The 23,972-nt window shown below is 39.1% G+C and overlaps 1 protein-coding gene across 2 annotated transcripts in view; it reads left to right on the forward strand.

Annotated features, from left to right (window-relative positions):
- Positions 1-249: 249 nt before the first annotated feature.
- LOC122066726 (alpha-aminoadipic semialdehyde synthase) overlaps positions 250-23,972 on the forward strand; it is a 34,037-nt gene continuing 10,314 nt past the window's right edge. For both annotated transcript variants that reach the window (XM_042630570.1, XM_042630576.1), the window contains exons 1-14: positions 250-876; positions 971-1,230; positions 1,354-1,440; positions 1,528-1,657; positions 2,049-2,222; positions 2,547-2,629; positions 3,629-3,745; positions 8,277-8,352; positions 17,621-17,792; positions 19,256-19,352; positions 19,505-19,665; positions 20,069-20,123; positions 20,322-20,462; positions 21,863-22,210. In XM_042630570.1, coding sequence (XP_042486504.1) covers positions 982-1,230; positions 1,354-1,440; positions 1,528-1,657; positions 2,049-2,222; positions 2,547-2,629; positions 3,629-3,745; positions 8,277-8,352; positions 17,621-17,792; positions 19,256-19,352; positions 19,505-19,665; positions 20,069-20,123; positions 20,322-20,462; positions 21,863-22,210 — 1,890 coding nt within the window. In that variant the 5' untranslated portion in view covers positions 250-876; positions 971-981. The remainder of the gene's footprint in view (positions 877-970; positions 1,231-1,353; positions 1,441-1,527; positions 1,658-2,048; positions 2,223-2,546; positions 2,630-3,628; positions 3,746-8,276; positions 8,353-17,620; positions 17,793-19,255; positions 19,353-19,504; positions 19,666-20,068; positions 20,124-20,321; positions 20,463-21,862; positions 22,211-23,972) is intronic.

The following is a 23,972-nucleotide window of genomic DNA, read 5'->3' on the forward strand; positions in this document are numbered from 1 at the left end:
ATAAATAACAAGGAATTTGTCCGTTTTACCACGGATTCTTCAGATTCGAATCAGAATCGGAATCTGAATGCTTTCGGACTCGAGTCGGAATCTGCATGCTTTCGGACAGCGACCGAATAGATAGAACCACCCCTGTGACCCTGTCCCCGCGTTTGATCTTCCACGTATGTTGCAGAGAAAAAGCGTGACGGAACGGAAGTGTTTGTCGATACGGAGTCTAAGACGGACAGTTTTCGATATACTCCCGTTCATCCAAGGGGGCGTCAGGAAAACTCGGTCCACCAAAAATAAATAAATAAATAATGTTTGAAACTGCTCTCCGAATGTATTCCGAATATACAAATTGGAGCTTACCTATTGGTGATATCAGTGGGAAGATCACTATCTTTTCTTTCCTTTCTTAATGTTGTGATTTATTATTAATCGTATTTAAATCAATCCAAGTGAGGAGCGAGCTGAGACAATTTCCATTTCCATTTCCATTTCCTTGAGAAGAAGCTCTTCTTTGCAAAACATCATGGATGGACTCTGCAACCTCTGCTCTGCAATCACCACCAACGAATGATCCTATCCTTTTCCTATCAATCAACCAATCAATCCATGCATTTGTAATTATTACTTGCTTCTTTTGCCTCAACTGGAGACATCTTTGGTTTTATTTCGATCGATAACGAATTGGTCATTTGGTTGTGCGTCCACTTCTCCCACAATATAATTCCTGTGCCCGTGTTTCTTCTTCCCTTCGACCGACGGTTTCATTAAAGATAACGAAGTGAGAAACACCAGCTTCTCTCTCTCTCTCTCTCGCTTCTCGTGACTCCTGGAACAGAATACAACAGAACAGAACAGAACAGAATTTCTTTGAATCTTACAAAGGTAACAACCACCTTAATTCTTTTTTACCTTTCTAAAATTCATTATCTCCTAGTTTTTTCTTCTCTAATTTTTCTTCCCTAAATTATACAAGCAGGCGAAGAAACAATGCTTGGCAATGGAGTTGTTGGCATTCTCTCTGAGTCTTCAAACATTTGGGAAAGAAGAAGCCCACTCACCCCATCCCACTGTGCACGCCTTCTACACGGTGGCACGGGTAAAACTGAAGTAAAACGCATTATTGTACAGCCATCCACCAAGCGCATCTATCATGAGGCGCTGTATGAAGATGTTGGCTGTGAGATTTCAGATGATCTCTCCGAATGTGGTCTCATCTTGGGGGTTAAACAACCTAAGGCAATAACTAACATCCTCAACTCATAATTCTTCACTATCTTATACTATACCCAATCAAGTATCTTTAAGTAAGATTGTTTCTTCTTTTTTTTTTTTTTTTCTCCTTCTTTTTCCATTTTGCAGTTGGACATGATTCTTCCTGATCGGGCCTATGCCTTCTTTTCCCATACCCATAAGGCGCAGAAAGAGAACATGCCTCTGTTAGATAAGGTATTTCCTTATCCATTCCATCATCCTCTATACATTATTTATTTATAATAGCGAATTTGCTCCTCACAATTTCTCTATGAACTTTAGATCCTAGCGGAAAGGGCGTCTTTATATGACTATGAACTTATTATTGGAAATCATGGGAAAAGGTTGCTTGCATTTGGAAAATACGCTGGTATAGCTGGTCTAATCGACTTCTTAAGCGGCTTAGGAAAACGTATGACAACCACACTTGTTTCCTTATTATGGTTTTCCTTCATTTTGTTTTGTCACTTCACTGTTCAATTACTCTACTTGTCTACAATGACAATGCTCATCTTGTTTTGCTTTTATTGGGTTGATCTGATGTTAAAGGGCATCGGTTTTTAAGTCAAGATCCACCACCATTTTCGTTAGCTGCTTTTCATGGTTGGATAAAATGTCATAAAGTTCTGATTACATGAATCCTACCATCCTTTCAGGCTTAGTTATCTTGGCTATTACTCTGTTTGGTAAAACAACCTGCTGGAACTTAATTTTTCTTAGCATTGATTTAGTTACAAACCTGTTTTTATTGATGTGGAAAGATGGTATTGGTTTGACGGTTTTCCTTTATTCTTTAATCTCAGGTTATCTTAATCTTGGGTATTCTACGCCTTTCCTTTCACTAGGAGCTTCTTACATGTATTCTTCTCTAGCTGCTGCCAAGGCTGCTGTGATTGCTGTGGGTGAAGAGATTGCGACACTGGGACTGCCATCAGGCATCTGTCCTTTAGTCTTTGTATTCACTGGTTCTGGAAATGGTATAATAACACTTCGTGAAACTTTGAAATGTTTTGGTGGCTTTGCTTGTGCCCTCCCCCACTTTCTGAGTTGAAATTCAGTTTTATTATATTACTTGGTTCTAATAGCTGCTTTTGGTATTCCAAATTACTCATCTGTGGATTAACTGATATGAATTGATTCTGATTGAAATTCTTTCACACTTGTTAGATTCACGTGGGATTACTCCCGACACCACTTTCTTAGAGTCTACTCCAGCTTTTTCCTTGTTGCCATTAGCACAGTAGCTTTTGTTTGTGGTACTTTGAATTATTATTTATCATTTATAATTATTATTTTTGTAGTTTCTCAAGGTGCACAAGAGATATTTAAGCTTCTTCCTCACACTTTTGTGGATCCAAGCAGACTCCCAGAACTATATGAGATGGTAACTTTAGATTTTTGCTTGTAGAATGCATTGTTTGTTCTGTTTCCAACATTCATCCATTTAGATCAATGGTTTCATCTTTTCCAAGTCTGATTTATCAAGCAGGGGCCCATTCCCCTGCAATTCAAGCAATGAATGTTTAGCAACCCATAGAAAATTCTAATGTGGTGGATCCTGTGATGGTACACCAGTTACAAAAAGGCTGATTGCAATTTTTCTTTGGTTTCAATGATTGTAACCTTATTTTATCGGTTTCGTGTTAGGTCCTCATTGAATATTATGAGGAACTAGTTAAAACTGTTCATGCTACATTTTCTTCTATACTCCTGTTTCCATGCTTATTTGGCCTGAAAGAACAAACATGCCAAGATATATTGCTTATCAATGAGTCTGATATCTCTGCAATGCATTTTTATAGAACTACACAAATAATCATTTTATCCTGATAGCTAATTAATAAGGAGTGGTTCTAGCAGGTGAAGGAAATTCATTTGAAATGTTTCACGTGTGTACAACGAAGGCCATTAAATGTATTAATAAAAACTTATCTGGATGTCTTTCAGTTAACAACACATATAACTTCAGATAGAGTTGGATGGAAAAGTAGGATTTAAGTATTCAACCGTATTTAATTGGGATAAAGCTTGGTTGTTGAGTTATATCCTTTCAGCCCAATCTAATTCAATGGTTGTACAGGATACGGCAATATCAAGGGGACAGGAAGGGGGGACAGGGGGAGAAATATCTGATATGGATGATTAGAATCATCAAATAGGCTGATTTTGAGTGAAGTTTAACATGAACCACATTAAATGTTGGGCCCCAAGATGGAAGACCCCTTGTCCTGTAGCAGTTGTGCTTAGAATATGCTTTTTATTAATTGATATGATAACTTTAATTGGATGTTCAATGTTACTTTTAATTGTTAATATTCTTTTCCTTGCCTGTCTAAAAAAGCTAATCTGCTTTTGTCCTAATAGTTTCATCCGATGATTGTAGGCCAAGGATCATACGCAACGTATGCGTACATCAAGGAGAGGTTTCCGAGTATATGGCTGTGTTGTGACCTGTCAAGACATAGTAGAGCCCAAAGATCCATCAAAACCATTTGATAAAGTATGTAACATTTCCTTTGAATTTAGGTTCTGTATTTTCTTGGAAAGGATCTAAGAGACATTGATAGATTACTTTTGAAATATTATAGGTCTCCATTTTGATGGATTAATCAAATGTTATGGAATTTACTGCAGCCATAACCAAATTAAAATTTCAGAAGAAGAGATTTCTAACCTCTGATTCCCCAGGGGCAAAAAAAAAATCAAAAACAGGGATATGTAAAAAGTGAATAAAATTCAAAAAACAGAGGAAACAGGGACACAGCTCTTCATTTTCTGAATCTAGTCCACATAACTTGGATGATTACCCCATCATATAGCCCTTTCGATGTGACAAAAAAGAGTTTATCTTTTTGGTGCCTATTATTTGAATTAAAATTTTGAAATTTCTAAGGCGTTAGCATCACGGAAAGAAGAGTTGAATACTTGGTGAAAAATATAAGTTTGGCCTGGGGATTGGTCGTGTTTACAATCCAGAGGGTCCCTATCTGATGAACAGTCTGGATAGGCCATCATTGGTCTGATTCATTGAATAGTGGAGTTCATCTAGGAGATATCAAGATGACCTATATTTACAAATTTTCATATTTTAAATTTATGTTATTATACCTCATTTGTATTTTACGTTGTTGGTTTATATACTGTTATTGACAAAACAATTAAGGTGCTGGTTATGAGTTAAGGAATTAATTTACAGAATCATAGGGAAAGAGAAAATTTCATAAATGAAGTGTATGTAGTATGTAGTACTGATGTTGATATTGCATCGTATTGATAGTTACACTATAGTCATTTTGAAGTATCTCTGGCTTATGTTTCAATCAACTAATGAAACTAGGAGTGCCTTTTAATTTATGAATGTGATAGTTCTAAGAAAGAGCTTTCATTTTGTATACTGTTCCCTTTGTTACTACCAGAATTAATTGCAGTTGGCCTGGTCAAAAATTACAATCCAATTTTGTGGATAATGGAAAAGTTTTGATAAAGCCTTCTAAGATTCATCCTATCGTAACTGACTTGGATTTGAAAACAATGATAACTGACTTAGATTTGAAAACAGGAGCATAGACATAAACACTTAAGTTTGGTTGATGGTTATTGACAGATATAACAAAATTTCTGAAACACTTATCAATGGTTATCCAGAAGCAAATCTAGTGGATGCATTGACCAGGGTGGATTGGGTAGAAGATCCATATATGTAGGACAACCACTGAGTAGATTCTATTTAGTTTCTTTTTTATTGTATTGTTTTGATGCCTTGCCATGTTTACTGTTATAGTATACTATATTCCTCTCTCTCTCTCGCTCTCTCTCTCTCTCTCTCTCTTTGAGGATAGTTATTCATTGATAGAGAATTCTATTCACAAGGAATACAATCTCAAAGATTCTCTATTATCTAGAGACAAATAGGTCTAAATATCGTGAAATTATCTTTGTTTGTATTACAGTCCCCCCTGGTTGTTTTCATGCTCTTATATTGCTTGTGATAGTAAGTTTATGAACAAAATTATTTTATTTTTATTTTTATTTGGGTGAATAATAAATGCATTACCAAATAGTGGGCGAGCTTGTGGCATAAGGGTTAAGTTGCACTATTGTAACATCTTGGTCACAGGTTCAAAACTTGGAAACAGCCCCTTCTGCGAAGCAGGGGGTAAGGTTGTGTACACTTGCCCCTCCCATACCTTGCAGTAGTGGGAACCTTGTGCACTGGGTCTCTCTCTCTCTCTCTTTAATAAATGCATTACCAAGGGGAAGAAAGGGGGGGGGGAATATACAAACCTCAATGAGGGGAGAACAAGGAAAGAAGCACAGATGCCCTTAGCTAGGGGAGGGGGGAGAGAGAAAGGATGACCCTAGGACACAACAATAAGCTTGTTCCTTGGGGAATCACTAACCGGGTGAAACCGAAAGAAGAAACAGCTAGCTTAGTGGTAACAAAAAAAAGGACGGCATTCCAAATCAAATCAAAGGATCTGCAGTTGGAAGTCCATCTACGTAGATTACGCTCTATCCAGATCTGGCTAATAGTGGCACCAAAAGCAAACTTCCCAACAAAATAGAGTTACCAGCAAAAGTCATGTTGACCTAGATCCATTAACTAGAGAACGGGGGAGGACGTCTTCATGTAGGCTAGCAAGAGGAGAGGACTCTTTTCCAGATTGAGGAGGAGAAAGGGCAGTTAAAGAAGAGGTGATTAGAGTCTTCAATGCCATTCCAATAGAGGCAACATGCAGGAGAGACTGAATGTGATGATAAATGAGAAAGGATCGAGTGGGGAGGCAGTTGGAGATAGCTCTCCAAACTGTGAAGGCGGTGGTGAGGGATGTGGCCAGCAAACCAAACTAAGACTCATAAGCCAATAAATGAACTTGTGAAAATCTCCCAGCTTAAGTCTTAATAGGGAGAGATCATCCTTTCTCAATCATGCTGAACTGCAATTGTATGATATCATGGAGGATGAGGTATGCATCTCAGTTCACTGTGATTCCTTAACATTTTGACATTCCAAATGAGTCTTCACAGATCTATCTTACTCAGACACAGGCACACAGCACAATGTACAACTTGGGTATTGCAAAGATTCCTCCATGCATTCTCACTGGCTTATATGAAGCGTCAAACTTGAGTATACCTCATAATTTGAACTGTCCGGGTAAGATAGACAGATGTAGGTTGATAGAGTAAAAGAACTCCCTATAAGCCTTGAGCAGTAGCTAAGTCTATGACATTGCAACAGAACCAATGTATTGAAGAATAAATGTCATCAATGATCCTGGTTAGGAGCATTTTCTTGTTGCTGCACCCTATTAAAGACTTCAGATCTATGATACATTTCTTTTCATCTTCAGAGGGCACCTCTGTTGTCTTCCATTTAGGTATATAAAGTTACAAACCAACAAAATTTTCCTTGTTCAGATGTTCTGCATTTGTCTTGTCGCATTCAATTGATGAGACTTTTTTAATACCTATTTGCGGTTACAATTGGAGTTCTAATTGGTAAAGCTTAAATGTAGAGAATGGGCTGTCTTTAGAGGATTGATAGGAAGTTACTTTTAGAACATTTCAAAGATAAGAAGCTGGACACTGGACCTACTTATTGGAATGTAAATCAATTCTGCATGCAATTATGTGTTTTCAATATGAGCTCACCCTAGAGAGCTGTTGGGAATAATTCCATATTGGAAAACTCTCGGACCTTGGATGCCTTCATATATGAGTTAGGCCTCTCCACCTAATAGCTTAAGCTTTTGGGTTGGACACTTCTATATGGTACCAGAGCCACCTGACCAACTAGGTTGATAATACACTAGTGTACAATCACCCAAAAGAGGGGGCACACATACCACATGTACTACCACCCAAAAAAGGGGCAAAGGCAAACGTGAGGGGGAGTATTGGAAATAATCCCAAATTGGAGAACCTTGGGACCTTCAATGCCTTCATGTACTAGTTGGGCCTCTCCACCTAATACCTTAGGCATTTGGTTTGGATGCTTGAATAAGAGCACTTTGTATCACCAACATCAGGCCTTAGGAAGGAAGATTGCACATGGCTGGAAAGTCAAGAGTTTGGGCTTGATAAATTCTTTTGTTCTTGTTTGTTGGTGTTTCCTTAACCCACTTGGTTATTAGAACATGATGTTAGGTTTGGCCTTTGGGTGGTTGACATTCATGTGCTTTTGGTGGATGCATCATACTTATCTTGTAAAAGTAAATTTCTTCACTACTTTTTTGATACATCTTATTGTGAGTAGTTTGTTGGTAGAGACACACATGAAATGCGACAATGAGCTAATCTCTGACCCTCCAAGGACTTGTCAAAGATTTTGTGATCCTGTGACCAATGGTGGAGGCTTCTGTTCCTAGCTTTCAGGGCTTCATCTTTTTAGCTTTCTACGATGTGCTTGCAGAGTGCTTCTCTTCATTTCTAAAACAAAAATTGCATATTTTGGAAAGAATATTAATCAAAATCTCCAAATCCTTAGTACTGAATCAATATTTTGCACCAATATGTGGTTTGAAAATAAAGTATGGATCTTCTCTGTCTTTATTGAATATAGAATTGTATTCTTTTAACTTGTTGACTGCTTTTGCTTATGTAAAGCATATTTTCTTAGTATCTGGGCAGACAAATGCTGATAACATTTATGTTATTTGTTGCTGTACATGGATTTTTCATTCCTTTAGTTGAATCCCAAAGTACATCCCCAGACCCCATAGTGGTGGGAGCCTCTTGCACTGGGTATTCCATTTTTTAGTTGAATCCCAACATATTCACCAAAATATACTAATGCCAAAAAAATGATTCAACAAATATTAATGTTATTTCTTCTGTGTAAGTTCAATGTAGATAATCTTTTCATAAATTGATTTATTTAGTTGATTGGTACCACTTATATCTTCATTAGTAAGTGAAAAGCACTAATATCTTTAGCTTGATTGAAACCTAATGAAAATTATTGCTTTCTTCCAAATCACAATGTTTTAGCCTGAAATAAATGCATTTTGTGTTTTGTTCTATTGCAGGCTGACTACTATTCACATCCAGAACACTACAGCCCTATTTTCCATGAAAGAATAGCTCCATATGCATCTGTAATTGGTATGCTATGATTCTTACTGTCAATAGGACTTAACTATCTTAATGTAATGCAGTTTTTGCATGTTATTCCATTAAGAGTTAAGATATTATAAATCCTAAGGGTATAGAGACTCCTTGAGAGACTTTTGACAAAACCAGTGAACTTCACCATGTATTTGGGGTTGTGCAAAGATATCTGATGGGGACATCAAAGTGTACAGTCGAAAGAAGAAGACCACCCAACCAGTCCCATCTCTGTGGTTGGAGGATTAGAAGAAACCAGAAAGAAGAAGAAAGAAGGAGGAAAGAGAGGAGTCAAACCAGCCTTCCCAGCACTGGGTTTGACCCCCCTTGTTTCCCCCATTCAGCAAATCTTGTGGACCCCACCAAATCTTACTTTACTTTGCTTTAATTCTGATATTATTTTATTGTTTTAAATAATTAGGAAACTAGGACTTCTTTCTATTAGGTAGTTTATTATTTTAAATAACTGAGTTTCTAAGTATCTTTTTTATTTTTTAAAGTTTTATTCTATTTAAAGTGTAAGGCCATTGACCATTGTTTTAATCAATGATATTATTGAAAAAAAGCACAAAAGATGTCGCTCCTCTCTCACGACTCCTCTCTCTCTCACCTCTAGTTCTTCCCCCCCCCTTTTGATCTCCTCTCTCTCTCGGCTTTCTCTCTTGTCTCGCCTCCCTCTCTCTTCCATTCTTTTCTCTGCTGCTGCTGCTGTTTACTCTCTATTGCTGCTACTGTTTTCTCTCTGTTGCTGCCGACTACTCTTTGCTACTACTGTTTACTCTTTGTTGTTGCTGCTGCTGTTTACTCTCTGCTGCTGTTGTTTACTCTCAGTAGCTGTCGCTGCACTATTGTAGCTACTGTTTCCAACAACCGAAGGTCATGCTACGTGGATAGATCATCACCTGGGCTGCTGCTGACCTCTTTTTAATAATCGGACTGCTGTTGAACATTCTTTTCAAAAATCTGGGTTGTTTTCCTTTATTCTCAAATCTGGGAAGCAGGTAAGTAGAGACTGAACCTTCCCCATTCCCCCATTGTCCCCTCATTATTTACTCCATCATATTCCATTAAAACCCTCCCCTTTTAGCCCATTGTTTGACCATTATTTGCACCACTGTTTTACCTTAGATACTGCTGATTTTCTTATTACAAGTATGACTGATTTTGGAGCATATAACATGGTATTTTTATCTATCTCTGGTGCTTAATAGACTAGTGTCATAACCTAATTTTGCTTGCTGCTATGTTTCCTACCCCATGTTCCCCCTTTGACACTTGAGTGAGTTCATGTGTTTTTCTTCCTAGACTATTATTACTCTCTGTTACTTTGTTCATTAGTCTCACTTTATTTTGCATGTTAATCTTGTTTGCTGAGCTTTCTTTATCCTGTCCAAGCCAAGTCCCTTGAGTTTACCCTACCTAGTTAGTTAATCTCGTAGGAAACCTGGTCACTTAGGAACCCCCTACATCATCTTGGTATCAGAGCATGGTTTTGTCTAGGTTTAGGGTAATTAGGTACTGTTGTCCATTGTTTACATGTCTTACCTTTTGAGGTCTAGTCTCCGTCACAATCTATCCGTAGTCGAGTCTGAGTTAAGAAAGAGTTACCATAGGTTAGACGACACCCTTTTCTTCTTTAGATTGGTGGGAGTAAATAGCATTGGAAGTTATTCCCTCCAAAAGCACATACTTGAGAGGGAGATTTATGACTTCAAGATTGAGAGGAATAACTACTTGTCTCAATTGGAGATTCTGAGTAGACCTTGAGTCTTTGGTGGCAACCGTACCTGGGCAACCTATCTCCTTATGTCCACTCGTAGTGGTAGAGTATACTAGAATAAGTTTGACCTTCCTAACACCCCCACCCAACCTGAGCAATTGGCTGAATTCATGAGAGCCATCCAAGCTACCCTCCAAGCTAGCCAAGCTATACAGGAGACACAAGCTACCCATCACCAAACCCTTACCGATAAGTTAGCTGCCCTCGAGATAAGTGCCCAAAACCTTGATGGACGGCAAGGCCGTAACACAACTGGCACTGAACCTAGGGACAGAGGCCCTAACCCTGAGGAAGTGAAAGAGAATAACCACACTGATGGTTATGATCAGATATGGGATAACTTCCAAGGCCTAGGGCGTGGTAGGGGTCGGGGTAGGGGTCGAGGCCCACCGCCAAGACACCAACCCAATATGGAGATGATGAGGGTTATGAGCATCATGATAGGGGCTTTGATGTCAGACGGATGATTAAGGTAGATGCCCCTACCTATGATGGTTAGATTGATACTAGATCCTTCTGAATTAGATCAAGCAGATGAATAGGTACTTCGATTTCTATGATATGCCAGAGGAAGTCCACTACCGATTTGTTAAGTTCAAGCTTATTGGAGCTTCCCAGGACTTCTAGACAGACCTAGAGTACCAAGAGGGCCACTTAGGACTTAAGCCGATCACCACCTGGGTAGAAATGGAAAAGAGACTCAAGAGGGAATTTTTGCCTATCACTTATAGGCTCCAGTTGTTGAATGAAATGAATACCCTGAAGCAAGGAAAGTTGACTTTGACCGAATACATGAGTAAGTTCAATGAATTAAAAATTATAAGCCGTATTCGGGAGGATGTTGAGCAAACACTATCTAGATTTTTTACCGGTCTCAACTCCGAAATTCAGTCTCGTATGGCACCCCACTTGGTGCGAGATGTTCCACAGGCCTTCAGGAAAGCCCTTGAGGTGGAATCCTCCATGAGAACTTATTCTCAGAGGAAGAGCTTCCAAGCTGGGGAGTCCCAATTTAGAAAACCACCCCAAGGATCAACTGGATTCCCAAAACCCCCTGCTACACCACAACTTCAATTTGACAACAGGGGTAAAGGAAGAAGCACCCAAGAGGAGTGGGCAACAATAGTGCTTCAAGTGTCGCGGGTTTGGTCACTTCTCCAGAGAGTGTCCCAATAGAAATCTTTATGTGGGAGATCAGACTCTTGAAGAAAGTGACCAAGAGGGTTTTCAGGACCATGAGTATGAGGACCATAGGCCAAATGGGACCATATCTGATGAGGATGCAGAGGAGGCCGGTGACCTTAAACTCGGTATTGTGCGATGCATGGTCTCACAATCTAAGAGTAGCGATGATTGGCAGCGAACTAATATTTTCATCACTTACACATGTCATCAGGGCAAGAACTGCTGCATCGCCATAGATAGCGGGAGTTGCATGAATGTGGTTTCCAAGAGTGTTGTTGCCCGAATGGGCCTTAAACCTGAACCCCACCCCAAACCTTACAAGGTTGCCTGGGTAGATCAATCCACCATCCCCTTTAATCTGAGGTGTCTAGTTCCCCTACACTTTACAGGATATGAGGATCGAGTGTGGTGTGATGTCTTAGAGATGGATGTTGCCCACATCCTCCTGGGTAGACCCTGGTTATATGACCGGGATGTCACCAATTATGGGAAGTCTAACATCTATGTCTTTGAGTTTAAAGGGAAGAAAATCAGACTGACCCCCAGTGCCCCTAGGGAAGTTAGGGTTCTAGAACACAAGGTAAGTACCACCAAGCAAAACCCCACCAAGACACTCAACATTTTAAATCAAAAACAATTTGAGGGAGAGTGTCAAAAGTCAGGGGTGATTTATGCTCTAGTTGCCATACAGATTAATACCGATAGGTCACGCTTATTCATTGAGGCTCCTAGAGAAGTACAATCATTGTTGAGGAAATTCGAGAGATTATTCCCTGAGGAGCAACCTGATGAGTTACCGCCTATGTGTGACATCCAGCACGCTATTGACTTAGTTCCAGGATCCTCTCTCCCGAACTTACCCCATTACCGAATGAATCCCAAAGAACACGTCGAAGTCAAACGGCAAGTGGATGAACTATTACAGAAGGGATTCATTAGAGAAAGCCTTAACCCGTGTGTTGTATCTGCCTTGCTCACACCAAAGAAAGATGGCACCTGGCGCATGTGTGTTGATAGTAGGGCCATCAATAAGATCACCATCAAGTATAGGTTCCCTATCCCTAGACTTGATGACATGTTGGATATGATGCCCAACTCTTTGATCTTTTTGAAAATTGATCTCAAGAGTGTGTACCACCAAATTAGAGTGGAAGACAGCCTTCAAAACAAAGGATGGCCTTCTTAAATGGTTAGTCATGCCTTTTGGCTTGTCAAATGCACCTAGCACCTTCATGAGGATAATGAATCAAGTGCTTCAACCATTCATTGGCAAGTTCCTAGTGTTTTACTTTGATGACATCCTCATCTATAGTAAGACCCCATCTTCCCACTTGGATCACTTACAGAAGGTTTTTCATGTGCTCTTACAGGAGAAACTCTATATCAACTTTAAGAAGTGCACCTTCATGAGTGATCAAGTCATCTTCCTAGGATTTGTTGTGTCAACTCAGGGAGTATCTGTTGACCTTGAGAAAGTGAGAGCAGTCCTAGAGTGGCCTGAGCCAACTAATGTCCATGAAGTACGAAGCTTTCATGGCTTAGCTACTTTCTACAGGAGGTTCATCTACCGGTTTAGTTCCATTATGTTTCCTATTACCGATTGCATGAAAAAGGAGTTTCAATGGACTAAGAGTGCTACAAAAGCCTTTAATGAGATTAAAAAGCTTATGACTGAAGCTCCAGTCCTGCGCCTCCCGGATTTTTCTAAGGTCTTCGAAGTGCATTGCAATGCATCTGGTATTGGAATAAGTGGTGTCCGAGGACAAGAGGGCCACCCTATTTCCTATTTTAGTGAGAAACTTAATAAAGCTAGGCAACGATATTACATACGACAAGGAATTTTATGCGGTTGTCTAATCATTGCGTTATTGACGACATTACCTTTTACCGCAAGAATTCGTGCTATTCTCTGACCACCAGGCTCTGAGATACCTGAGTACCCAAAAGAAACTTAACCAGAGACATGCCAAGTGGGTTGAGTTTCTCCAAGAGTACACTTTTATACTCAAGCATAGACCTGGTGTCAAGAATACTGCTGTAGATGCACTGAGCCAGGTGAACATGTTCCTTAGTCGCACCAATGCTAGGAGTCAGGCTAGTGTGTTACTCCAGGCAATGAGTGTAGAAGTTGTAGGGTTCGAGCGATTCAAGGACCAATATCCCACCTGTCTTGATTTTAGTGAGTTGTTCACTTCCTTGAGTGAAGGCAACCCGGTCAACTACTCGGACTACGTACTTAGGGAGGGTTTCCTTTTTAAAAGAAGCAAGTTGTGCATTCCCAGGACTTCACTCTGAGATTTCCTGACCTGGGAATTGCATGCTGGGGGAGTCGCTTGCTATTTCGGTCGAGATAAGACCATCACCCTTGTTGAGGACTGATTCTTTTGGCCAGGATTGAAGAGGGATGTTGCTAGAGTTGTGAGTCTGTGTAGGACATGCCAGACTACCAACAACAAAAGTAGAACACGGGTTTGTAGACTCCCCTACCTGTTCCCCATTCCCTTTGGCAGGACCTTAGCATGGACTTCGTGCTTAGTCTGCCAAAAACTGAGAGGCCATGATTCTGTTTACGTGGTTGTAGATCGCATCTCGAAGATGGCCCATTTCATCCCATGCTCTAAAATCTCTGATGTGTCCATAGTAGCCAAACTTTTCTTTTATCAAGTACCATGGGTTACCCCTCACCATAGTGTCTGATAGGGATGTTAGGTTCACCAGTCATTTTTAGAGGACCCTATGGCGGATGATGGGCACTAAGCTCCATTTCTCTTCAGCTTTCCACTCTCAGACTGATGGCCAGACTGAGGTTGTCAATAGGAGTTTAGGAAACTTGTTGCGTTGCCTCATAGGAGAACACCTTACCAGTTAGGATCGAGTCCTTAGCCAAGCCGAGTTTGCATATAATAGTTCTACGAACTGTACCACTGGTCTGTCCCCCTTTGAGATTTGTTCAGGATACCAGCCCCAGGCACCCATAGACCTTGTCCCAGTTGTGTCTAGTTCTAGGACATCCCCGTTAGCCGAGTCTTTTGCTCAGCATATACATGATTTGCATGCAGGTATAAAAAGACAGATAGCACTGAGCCACGAGCAATATAAGTCGAAAACAGATGTGCACAGAAGGCTACAAGAGTTTCAAGAGGGCGATATGGTGATGGTTAGAATTAAGCCGCAACGCTTTGTTAGGGGAAAAGCAAGCAAGCTGGATTCTCGTAGCACATGCCCGTTCAAAGTACTCAAGAGGATAGGTGCCAATGCGTATGTTTTTTGTCCGCCAGCTAGTATGGAGATCAGTAATATTTTCAATGTTGAAGACCTTGTCCTATACCATGGTACCTCTACCATTACCCCTTTCTATCCTGATGACTTTGAGGACTTCCCCTTTACCATTGATGAGACTACTGAACCAAACCAACCACTTCCCCCCACCTCATTACTGCCTGTGCCTAAGGTCTCGAGAAGGATTGAAGAAGTTGATGAAATCCTAGATGAGAAGATTGTGTCCACACACAGGAGGTTTTAGAGAGTTCTTGGTCAAGTGGCGTGGGCGAACGGAGATTGACAACACCTGGATCACATTGCAAGAAATCCAAAGACTCAACCCAAGCCTGCTTGAGTACTACCTGAGCCGTAATTCGTCGGAGGTGAATTTTTTCAAGCCGGGGAGAGTTGATGGGCACATCAAAGTGTACAGTCGAAAGAAGAAGACCACCCAACTAGTCCCATCTCTGTGGTTGGAGGATTAGAAGAAACCAGAAAGAAGAAAGAAGAAGAAAGGAGGAAAGAGAGGAGTCGAACCAGCCTTCCTAGCGCTGGGTTTGACCCCCCTTGTTTCTCCCATTCAGCAGATCTTGTGGACCCCACCAAATCTTACTTTACTTTGCTGTAATTTTGATATTATTTGATTGTTTTAAATAATTAGGAAACTAGGACTTCTTTCTATTAGGTAGTTTATTATTTTAAATAACTGAGTTTCTAAGTATCTTTTTTGTTTTTAAAAGTTTTATTCTATTTAAAGTGTAAGGCCGTTGGCCATTGTTTTAATCAATGATATTATTGAAAAAAAGCACAAAAGATGTCGCTCCTCTCTCACGACTCCTCTCTCTCTCACCTATAGTTCTTCCCCCCCTTTTGACCTCCTCTCTCTCTCGGCTTTCTCTCTTGTCTCGCCTCCCTCTCTCTTCCATTCTTTTCTCTGCTGCTGCTGCTGTTTACGCTCTGTTGCTACTGCTGTTTACTCTCTGCTGCTGCCGGCTACTCTTTACTGCTACTGTTTACTCTCTGCTGCTGTTGCTTACTCTCAGTAGCTGCCGCTGCACTATTGTAGACATTGTTTGCAACAACCGAAGGTCATGCTATGTGGATAGATCATCAGTTGGGCTGCTGCTGACCTCCTTTTAATAATTGGACTGCTGTTGAACATTCTTTTCAAAAATCTGGGTTGTTTTCCTTTATTCTCAAATCTGGGAAGCAGGTAAGTAGAGACTGAACCTTCCCCATTCCCCTATTGTCCCCTCATTATTTACTCCATCATCTTCCATTAAAACCCTCCCCTTTTAGCCCATTGTTTGACCATTATTTGCACCACTGTTTTACCTTAGATACTGCTGATTTTCTTATTATAAGTATGACTGATTTTGGAGCATATAACATGGTATTTTTATCTATCTCTGGTGCTTAATAGACTAGTGTCATAACCTAATTTTGCTTGCTGTTTGTTCCCTACCCCGTGTTCGCCCCTTAACACTTGAGTGAGTTCATGTGTTTTTCTTCCTAGACTATTATTGCTCTCTATTACTTTGTTCATTAGTCTCACTTTATTTTGCATGTTAATCTTGTTTGCTGAGCTTCCTTTATCCTATCCAACCTAAGTCCCTTGAGTTTACCCTACCTAGTTAGTTAATCTTGTAGGAAACCTAGTCACCTAGGAATCCCCTACATCAATGTCTTTGGCTTAGGGAATTGCAGAATAACCCACAGGAGGTAGTAAAGGAGAAGAGTTAGATATGTCAGGGGAAGAGTTGGAAGATATATAGGCTACTCGCACCATAGGAAAGTAGAGAAAATTCTCCAGTTGTTGATAAAGGAAGAGACTTTTGAGGTGGTTGTTGTAACATAATGATTGAAGGACCATAGGTGGCAGTCATAAGTATAAAGGGATGGTATCTCTTGGATAAAAAAGCACATGTAGAAGTTTAGTGCAGAAACTTTTGGTTTCACAGTGGAAAACGAAGGGGGAAAAAATTATTACCAATCCTTTTTAGCCTATGATTGCAGGGCCTGAGTTCCACTCAATTCCTATCCAATCATGTGATTAGGGAGATTTGGGTAAAAAATATAGGAAATTGTGTGATCTTATGGATGGTCACCCTTCAAATGGGTGAATCAGAATTTAGAAGAAAATTTAGTGGCATTCTCAATATTTAACATACTTGTCACCATAGTTGTCACGGCGTCAAATCGATCTAAGGCGGTGGAGGGATGGCTAATTGATATTGGCGATGAATCGCCCGTTATGGCGTTGCCATGGGGGTCAAATCGCCCATGTGTCATTTTTTATTTTTTCTATTTTCTAAAGTTATTTAGCATGCTACAAGCCTACAATTTATACCCTATAACATATAAAACCAACATTAAGCAACATCAAATCATCAAAAATCAACATAGACCTATCAAAATCACCCTGGATTTTACAAAAAATCGACCGCCTAGTGAATCAGGCATGACCTGGCGTCCATGGCGGTGCCATAGCGACGCCTATCAGCCAATGGCGACCGCCATTTGTGAGTCACGTAAATCGTAGCACTGCCATGAACTTCTTTTTCTGCCAAGACGCCAAATCGCCGCCTTGGCAACACCATGGCCTTGGCGACACCATGACAATTATGCTTGTCACGACGTCTAAGCAACCCAAGATTGGAGCAGGCCTGGACGAAAGTTGACATGAACACGGTGCCTAGGCGATGCCTTGACAAATATGATATTTAATGGTTTTTGAGAAACCAACAGTGTTCTACTTATTGCTCATGGTATTAGGAGCAATGCTAGGTGACATTCAGTTCAAATTTGGTAGTATTATAAACTGCTAGTTGCCTGGCAGCTGTCTATTGTACTTCCATACACACATAATTGTTCAGTGGAACTCTTAGGAGACATTATGAGTGATATAACTTGATGACATTTAATATGACTCCACTATTATATGACTAATGTAACTTAGCAATGCTAGTGGCATCATCATACTCTGGATTTCTTTTAGGTAATTAAGCTGATGAAATATTCTATTTTGGTCTAAGGCAGTTAACTGCATGTACTGGGAGAAAAGATTCCCTCGGTTGTTGAGTACCAAGCAGCTTCAAGAACAAATGAGAAAACAATGCCGGCTAATTGGAGTTTCTGATATTACTTGTGACATTGGAGGCTCAATAGAGTTTGTTAGTCAGACCACATCAATGGAGAGACCCTTCTTCAGGTACCATGAACTTGATTTTTAGTTCAGAAAACTCACCTCCTTAAAGCTGTAAAATTAGTTTTCTTATTTCTGTTTATTGTTAATACATTTACTGTGGGTGTAAACAGTTAATTGTAGCCACTTGCAAGCTAGAGTTTTGAATTTTGGAAAGTTTCTTGCTATTGTTTACACCTGGAAGGGTAATGCACCACAAGATTATAATATTATCTAATAATTTATTATATTGATAGCATTTGCTACACTCTGAAGTCTGAAACAAATGATATTTTTTTGTTGCAATCCAGACTAGAAGATAACTTTATCTAAAGGAAGTTGTTTGAGCCGTCCATTTCATAAATATCCAACATCTTTTGCTAATTAGCACAATTGGAGGTCCTGGTTGTGGATGTAAAGATTTGAAGAACTTTAGTTCAAAATTATGGTTTTCCATACCGAAAGCATTTGAGAAACCAACTAGCATAATGGAGAAAATTTTATGCTGAATTTTGTTTAGAAATTAAATTTCAGATATTTATTTTCTCCATTTCATTGGAAGTTTGGAGAATTCAACACATTACTATACATTCAGGGGGTCCTTGTAATCCTTTGTTAAAGATACTGCACTTAAGTAACACATAGTATTGGAGATTGGTCTTCTCAGCTTGCTCTTGTTACTGTCTTCCTTTCATTTTCTCCTTCCAATTTTTAGCCTCATGCAGTTTATGAGTTAATATGTTTTGTCATTACCTAATGAATAATAATATTAAAGATTACAAGGACCCTTCCAGAGAGAATGGCTTGCCCGGAGATTTCCCCTCCCCCTCTAGAGAGAATGGCTTTGGCTTGATATGACCTTTTTCAGGAAAATCTATTTGTGACTATGCCGGTAAGCTTGCTTTCGGCGCCGCTATTTCCCGTAGTTGGATGGAGCGTAATTTTCGTAGATGGTCCTCCAACTCTAGATCTCTCGACATGATTTGGAAGGCCATCTACTTTGACGTCTCCTCCAAACTTGGATCCCTTCCCCCTAGGTCTGTTGTGGATTCCCCAAGAAACAGGCTCATTGTTGTTTCCTAGGGCTTAACTGATAGCATTTTGATCTCCCCTCCCCCCCTGCCTCCTAGGGCTGTATCATTTGGCCTTTCGGTTTTGTATATCCCCCCTCCCCCCCTGCCCCCTAGGGCTGTATCATTTGGCCTTTCGATCTTGTATATCCCCCCTCCCCCTTTTCCTTTTTTTATATATTTTCTTTCTTCTTCCTAAAAAAAAAATATATATATATATATATTGAAGATTGAAAAGGATATAGTAAAGTACCATCCCTGAATTATATTAATCATAAGCTCTAGGTTTTTTATATGCAAGTGTTTATCCAGGTTGACCTTTGATTTTATGTGCCTCACCTGATATTGTCTTGCTACTATATTCCATGTTCTAAATTTTAATTTTTCATAGACATATCTTGATGTCAACCATGGTTCCAGGTATAATCCCCTTTCTGATTCCTACCATCATGACATGGAGGGTGAAGGTTTGATATGCTTAGCTGTTGACAATCTCCCAACAGAATTCGCAAAAGAGGTAAAAATAATCAATAATCCATGTTCTCGTTCTTAACTTTAGTGGTTTAAATTTTCCATTTCTTTTTGCAGGATTTATAGAATTTTGGGGCAACTACATTTGCCCTTAAGTTTTGAGTCCTGCATCTAATATGTCGTTCTATTTGTGAAAAGGCTTCACAGCATTTTGGAGATATCTTGTCCCAATTTATTGGTAGCTTGGCATCTGTACAAAATATTTCAGACTTACCTCCCCACTTAAGAAAAGCTTGCATAGCCCATGGTGGAATACTTACTCCCTTGTATGAATACATCCCACGTATGCGAAACTCCAGGTTAGAGTAAGCTTTTATATATATATATATATGTGTGTGTGTGTGTGTTTTGGGGATGGGCGGGGGTTATATCTTTCTTCTCATTCTAAATAAAATACTTTTGTTTCTCTTGCATGCTTGAGGTTATTATTCTAATTGTAAGTATAAATTGTTGTTCAGTACTATAAATGAGTGTGGAATCCCGACTAGCCAAAAAGTTAGTGGATGTTATAATGTAATTTTATGGTGTGCATGATATTACCAATCTAGAAGCCTAGAAGATGCAAATGTGATAAAACTATAAAGCTAAAGTTATTTCTAATATCCTGCATCAGTTTATGTATTGTGGAGTGTATGGTATTACTTTCTGGTATTTTCATTTTATTCAAGGTATTGAAGCATCATTTTTCTTTCCATTTTGTAGTGATTCATCAGCAAATATTTCTGGCGATCAGTTTAAAAAGAAGTACAATATATTGGTGGGTTTTTATACTTGACATCTGTCCCACTCATTTCTTATTTTGAAGACCCATTTTATGACTTCTGCTTTAGTTTATCTCTGTACATGAAGATAGTGCATATGTGGCTGTTTTTGGTGATGGGTCCATATTTTTTATTTTATTTCTGATAGTTGTTATGGTTTGTCTTACTTAATATTACTAATTTATGTATGACAGGTATCTCTAAGTGGCCATTTATTTGATCAATTTCTAATAAATGAGGCTTTGGATATTATTGAAGCTGCTGGTGGGTCTTTTCATTTGGCCAGGTGTGAGGTGGGCCAGAGTGCAGATGCCATGTCATATTCAGAACTTGAAGTAAGTTACTCCTGACCTGGCACTTACATGTAAAAAGAAAAGAAGTGTCATACTTTAGCCATATCCGTAGAAAAAATTGCATTTTATTTCATATTACATCCCCTGGCATTTTTCAACTTGAGGAGTTATCTGATTAGAAGGGCTAGACTACTAGTTGTCAAATGGCTCTCACAAGAGGGACAAGTTCCATGGAGGCTGGCACATCTGATTAGTAGGGTGAGGATACAATTTAACCAGGGGAGTATCTCATTCCCATGTAAACCAGAATCAGCCAATTCTATAGTAGATGCACTAGCCAAGTGTGGGGCTGACAGAAAGGATTTGTATGCTGGATTTTATAAAATTGTATGAGGTGAGCATACTTTGTTTTTCTTCTCTTTTGTATTGGGATGCAATATTGGGCCTTGCATCATGGGCGACCTCTAAGAGATACTTGTATAGATGTGTACCCAAAGGCCCAATAAAATTTTGTTACTTTTTTGAAAAAGAAACTTGAGGAACTATCTTCTGTTATTGGTAACTCCTATTTACACAGAGACCAATATTCTCACAAGGTCAAAACATTTCCTTTTTATTCTTTTAATATATGTACACATACATAGATAGACATATGTGGGAAATGTGACTTCAACAGAGGGGGTCAAGGTATCTAGAAAAAGAGACATGCAAGGCCACATGTCTTGTTGATGATACTGAATATATTTATCCATTGATTGCTGTGTCACAATACTAATCATTCAGACCAAAAAATGAGAAAAAGATGTGAAGAGCTTTTTTCCTCTCCTAAAACTTCATTCAAAAGGGTACCCCATTAAAATACTTGGGAACCACCTTGCTAAGGCAGTTTAAATTTTAGCTAGTAGATCTCACAACAGAGTTTCAAATTTCAAACATATTGGAAATTGGTATTAGAAATGTAATTTACTCATTCAGGATTTAAGATTAAGGTGGTTCAGTCCTACTCAGTGTAACTGTAACCTGGTACTAGTTTGCTGCAGGTTCTAACACCATGAGTTGTGCAATACTAGGTGTCTAAACAGTGATAATTAGTCCTTCCTCTCCCCAAAAAATTACATTTTCAACTCGAGGCATATCAAATATTAATATTCAAGCACTTTGAAAAGGTATTTCTCAAGCTACAAAATCTGGCTTCTGGGAGAATATCTTCAATTTATTGAAATAGGGTCACAGTTTCATGAGATTAGTAGATTTTCAATGTCTTTCTTAATGTCATTTCTCAGGAAAATAGTAACTGATCAATCTTCTCCTGCTTGTGTATATTTAACCAGTACACTTAATTATTCATGCATTATTAGGAATCGCTTCAGGACACATAAAGTTATGTTGTTAATATAATTTGTCTGTTCAGTCACTAGAGGTCCATTGGCTGTATTTGACAGGTTGGGGCAGATGATAGTTCTATTCTAGATCAAATCATTGACTCGTTGTCTGCTATTGCTTATCCAAAGGAAGCTTCTGCAGTCCCCAACAAAGAAACAAATAGATTTTCTCTGAGGCTTGGTAAGGTCCCTGACAATGGGGCTGGGAAAGTAGATGCCTTGAAGAAGAGAAACCCCATTCTTATTCTGGGTGCAGGCCGGGTCTGCCAACCAGCTGCTGAGCTGTTAGCATCAACTGGAAGCATTTCCTCTCACCAATGGTTTAAAACATGTTTAGGGGACGATATAGAACAACCCAAGGATGTTCAAGTTATTGTTGCTTCCCTCTACCTAAAGGATGCAGAAGAGGTATGCTTGTGAAATTGATTGAACAATAGGGTGTCAATTTTTTACATATAATAAAACATTAATATGAAATACTATAATGCAAAATAGTATACTGCACTACTATTTTAAAATATTATGCATAGGGACAGCACTTTTGTGTATGCTTAATATTCTAAACTGATCACTGGCTTAGTTGGTTTGGGTTTCGAGTCAGAGATTGGAAGTTGCAAGTACATTGATACTTTAACCTAGGCTAGACATAACTGAAACTGGTTGGATTTGTACTTGAATGTGATAGCTTCAGATCCAACAGATTTCAGGTTGAATCTGGATAGTTAGGAACTTAGGATATAAGTAAATCCAATTGATTAATACCTAGATCTGACCAGAATCCAGCCCTTTCTTTTTTATTTGATATAGGAAGTTCTACTTATGCATGCATTCTTACATGGACACCCTACAATCATAGATTAATGAATTATTGGTATGGATATACAGGTACTATCTGGAGGCATTTGTGGAAATCAATGTAATTACTAGTTAGCTATTGTTGCACCACTGAATCATAATGAGATATATCAAAAATAAGAATCAAGAAGTTATAAGATCTTTGTAAACTTAATTAATGGTATCTGCTTTTGCATTCCTTGTCAGGAAGTTTATATAAGTAAGTCTCATAAGTCAAAAATGACGTATGTGACCAGTTATATTCAAAATACTAAAGAAACAATTAATATTGAATTACATATGTCAACCTGAATACCAATTGATTGTCATTTTGATTTTTGCGTCTTTTGACGTTGTTAAATGAAATTTCTTACATGATTTTGTGATAATATGCTGGTTATAGATGACTTCACTAAAAATGGGGGATTTCCCAAAAAATGTAAAAAAAATTAAATTTTTAGAATTAGAAAAATCTAAGATATGTAGAAATATAAAGAAATAACCTAGCCAAAGGAAAAGTAAGCAATACGATCATATTATGTTGCTCCACTGTCTGGTGTATTTGTGCACGTAGCTCATTTTTTAGTACAACAACTGATTTATTCATTAGAATATTCCATAATATGGAATTTCTACTAATTGTGAAACTGGTAAAACTATTCATATTATGCAGAGACTTCATTAACAGTTATTTGTAATTGAGGAGGGGATAGATTCACCATCAGAAATCAGTATCAAGTACAAGCTGCCTCAACAATGGGACATCAGATAATATTTTTAAAATTCAAAATTCAGCTCATCTCATCAACTGTGGCAACTGACAGTGTCATTGCAGTGGTGATGGTGTCCCTGGGCCTGCTATTTGCTGAAACCACCACAACCCCTTGAGCTAGGCCAGTAAAATGGGATCTGACGAACCTCTGCATGGGCCCCCAGTTCGTTGAGGCCCCAGTAACAAAGATAAAATGCAAGGTGCTCTGATTCCTCCGACCTTGAGGCCTCGAGCCCTATGGCCTCTTAACAGACCTTTAGAATCAACCCACAAATCCATTTCACGGAACACAAGACATCGTATCCCCAATAGCACCTGACCAATATGAGAGCTGCTTTCACCAAATTCTCCTTAAGCACTAAGGTGCAGACTAGATGAATCTGCCGTAGACTGTACCTATTGAAAAAGGGACATGGCTCCACAATGCAGAGAAATCCCAAAAATCCAGAGTTATTTTCTTTGACATACACACCGGTGGTTTTGAAGCACAACCCAAGACCATAATTTCGACAAAAGTCCTAAACAAATTTTCCTGTGATTTCTAGCTTCTGAAATCTGATCCCA

The sequence above is a fragment of the Macadamia integrifolia genome, chromosome 2, assembly GCF_013358625.1.
Source record: "Macadamia integrifolia cultivar HAES 741 chromosome 2, SCU_Mint_v3, whole genome shotgun sequence".
In the NCBI taxonomy this organism is placed as follows: domain Eukaryota; kingdom Viridiplantae; phylum Streptophyta; class Magnoliopsida; order Proteales; family Proteaceae; genus Macadamia; species Macadamia integrifolia.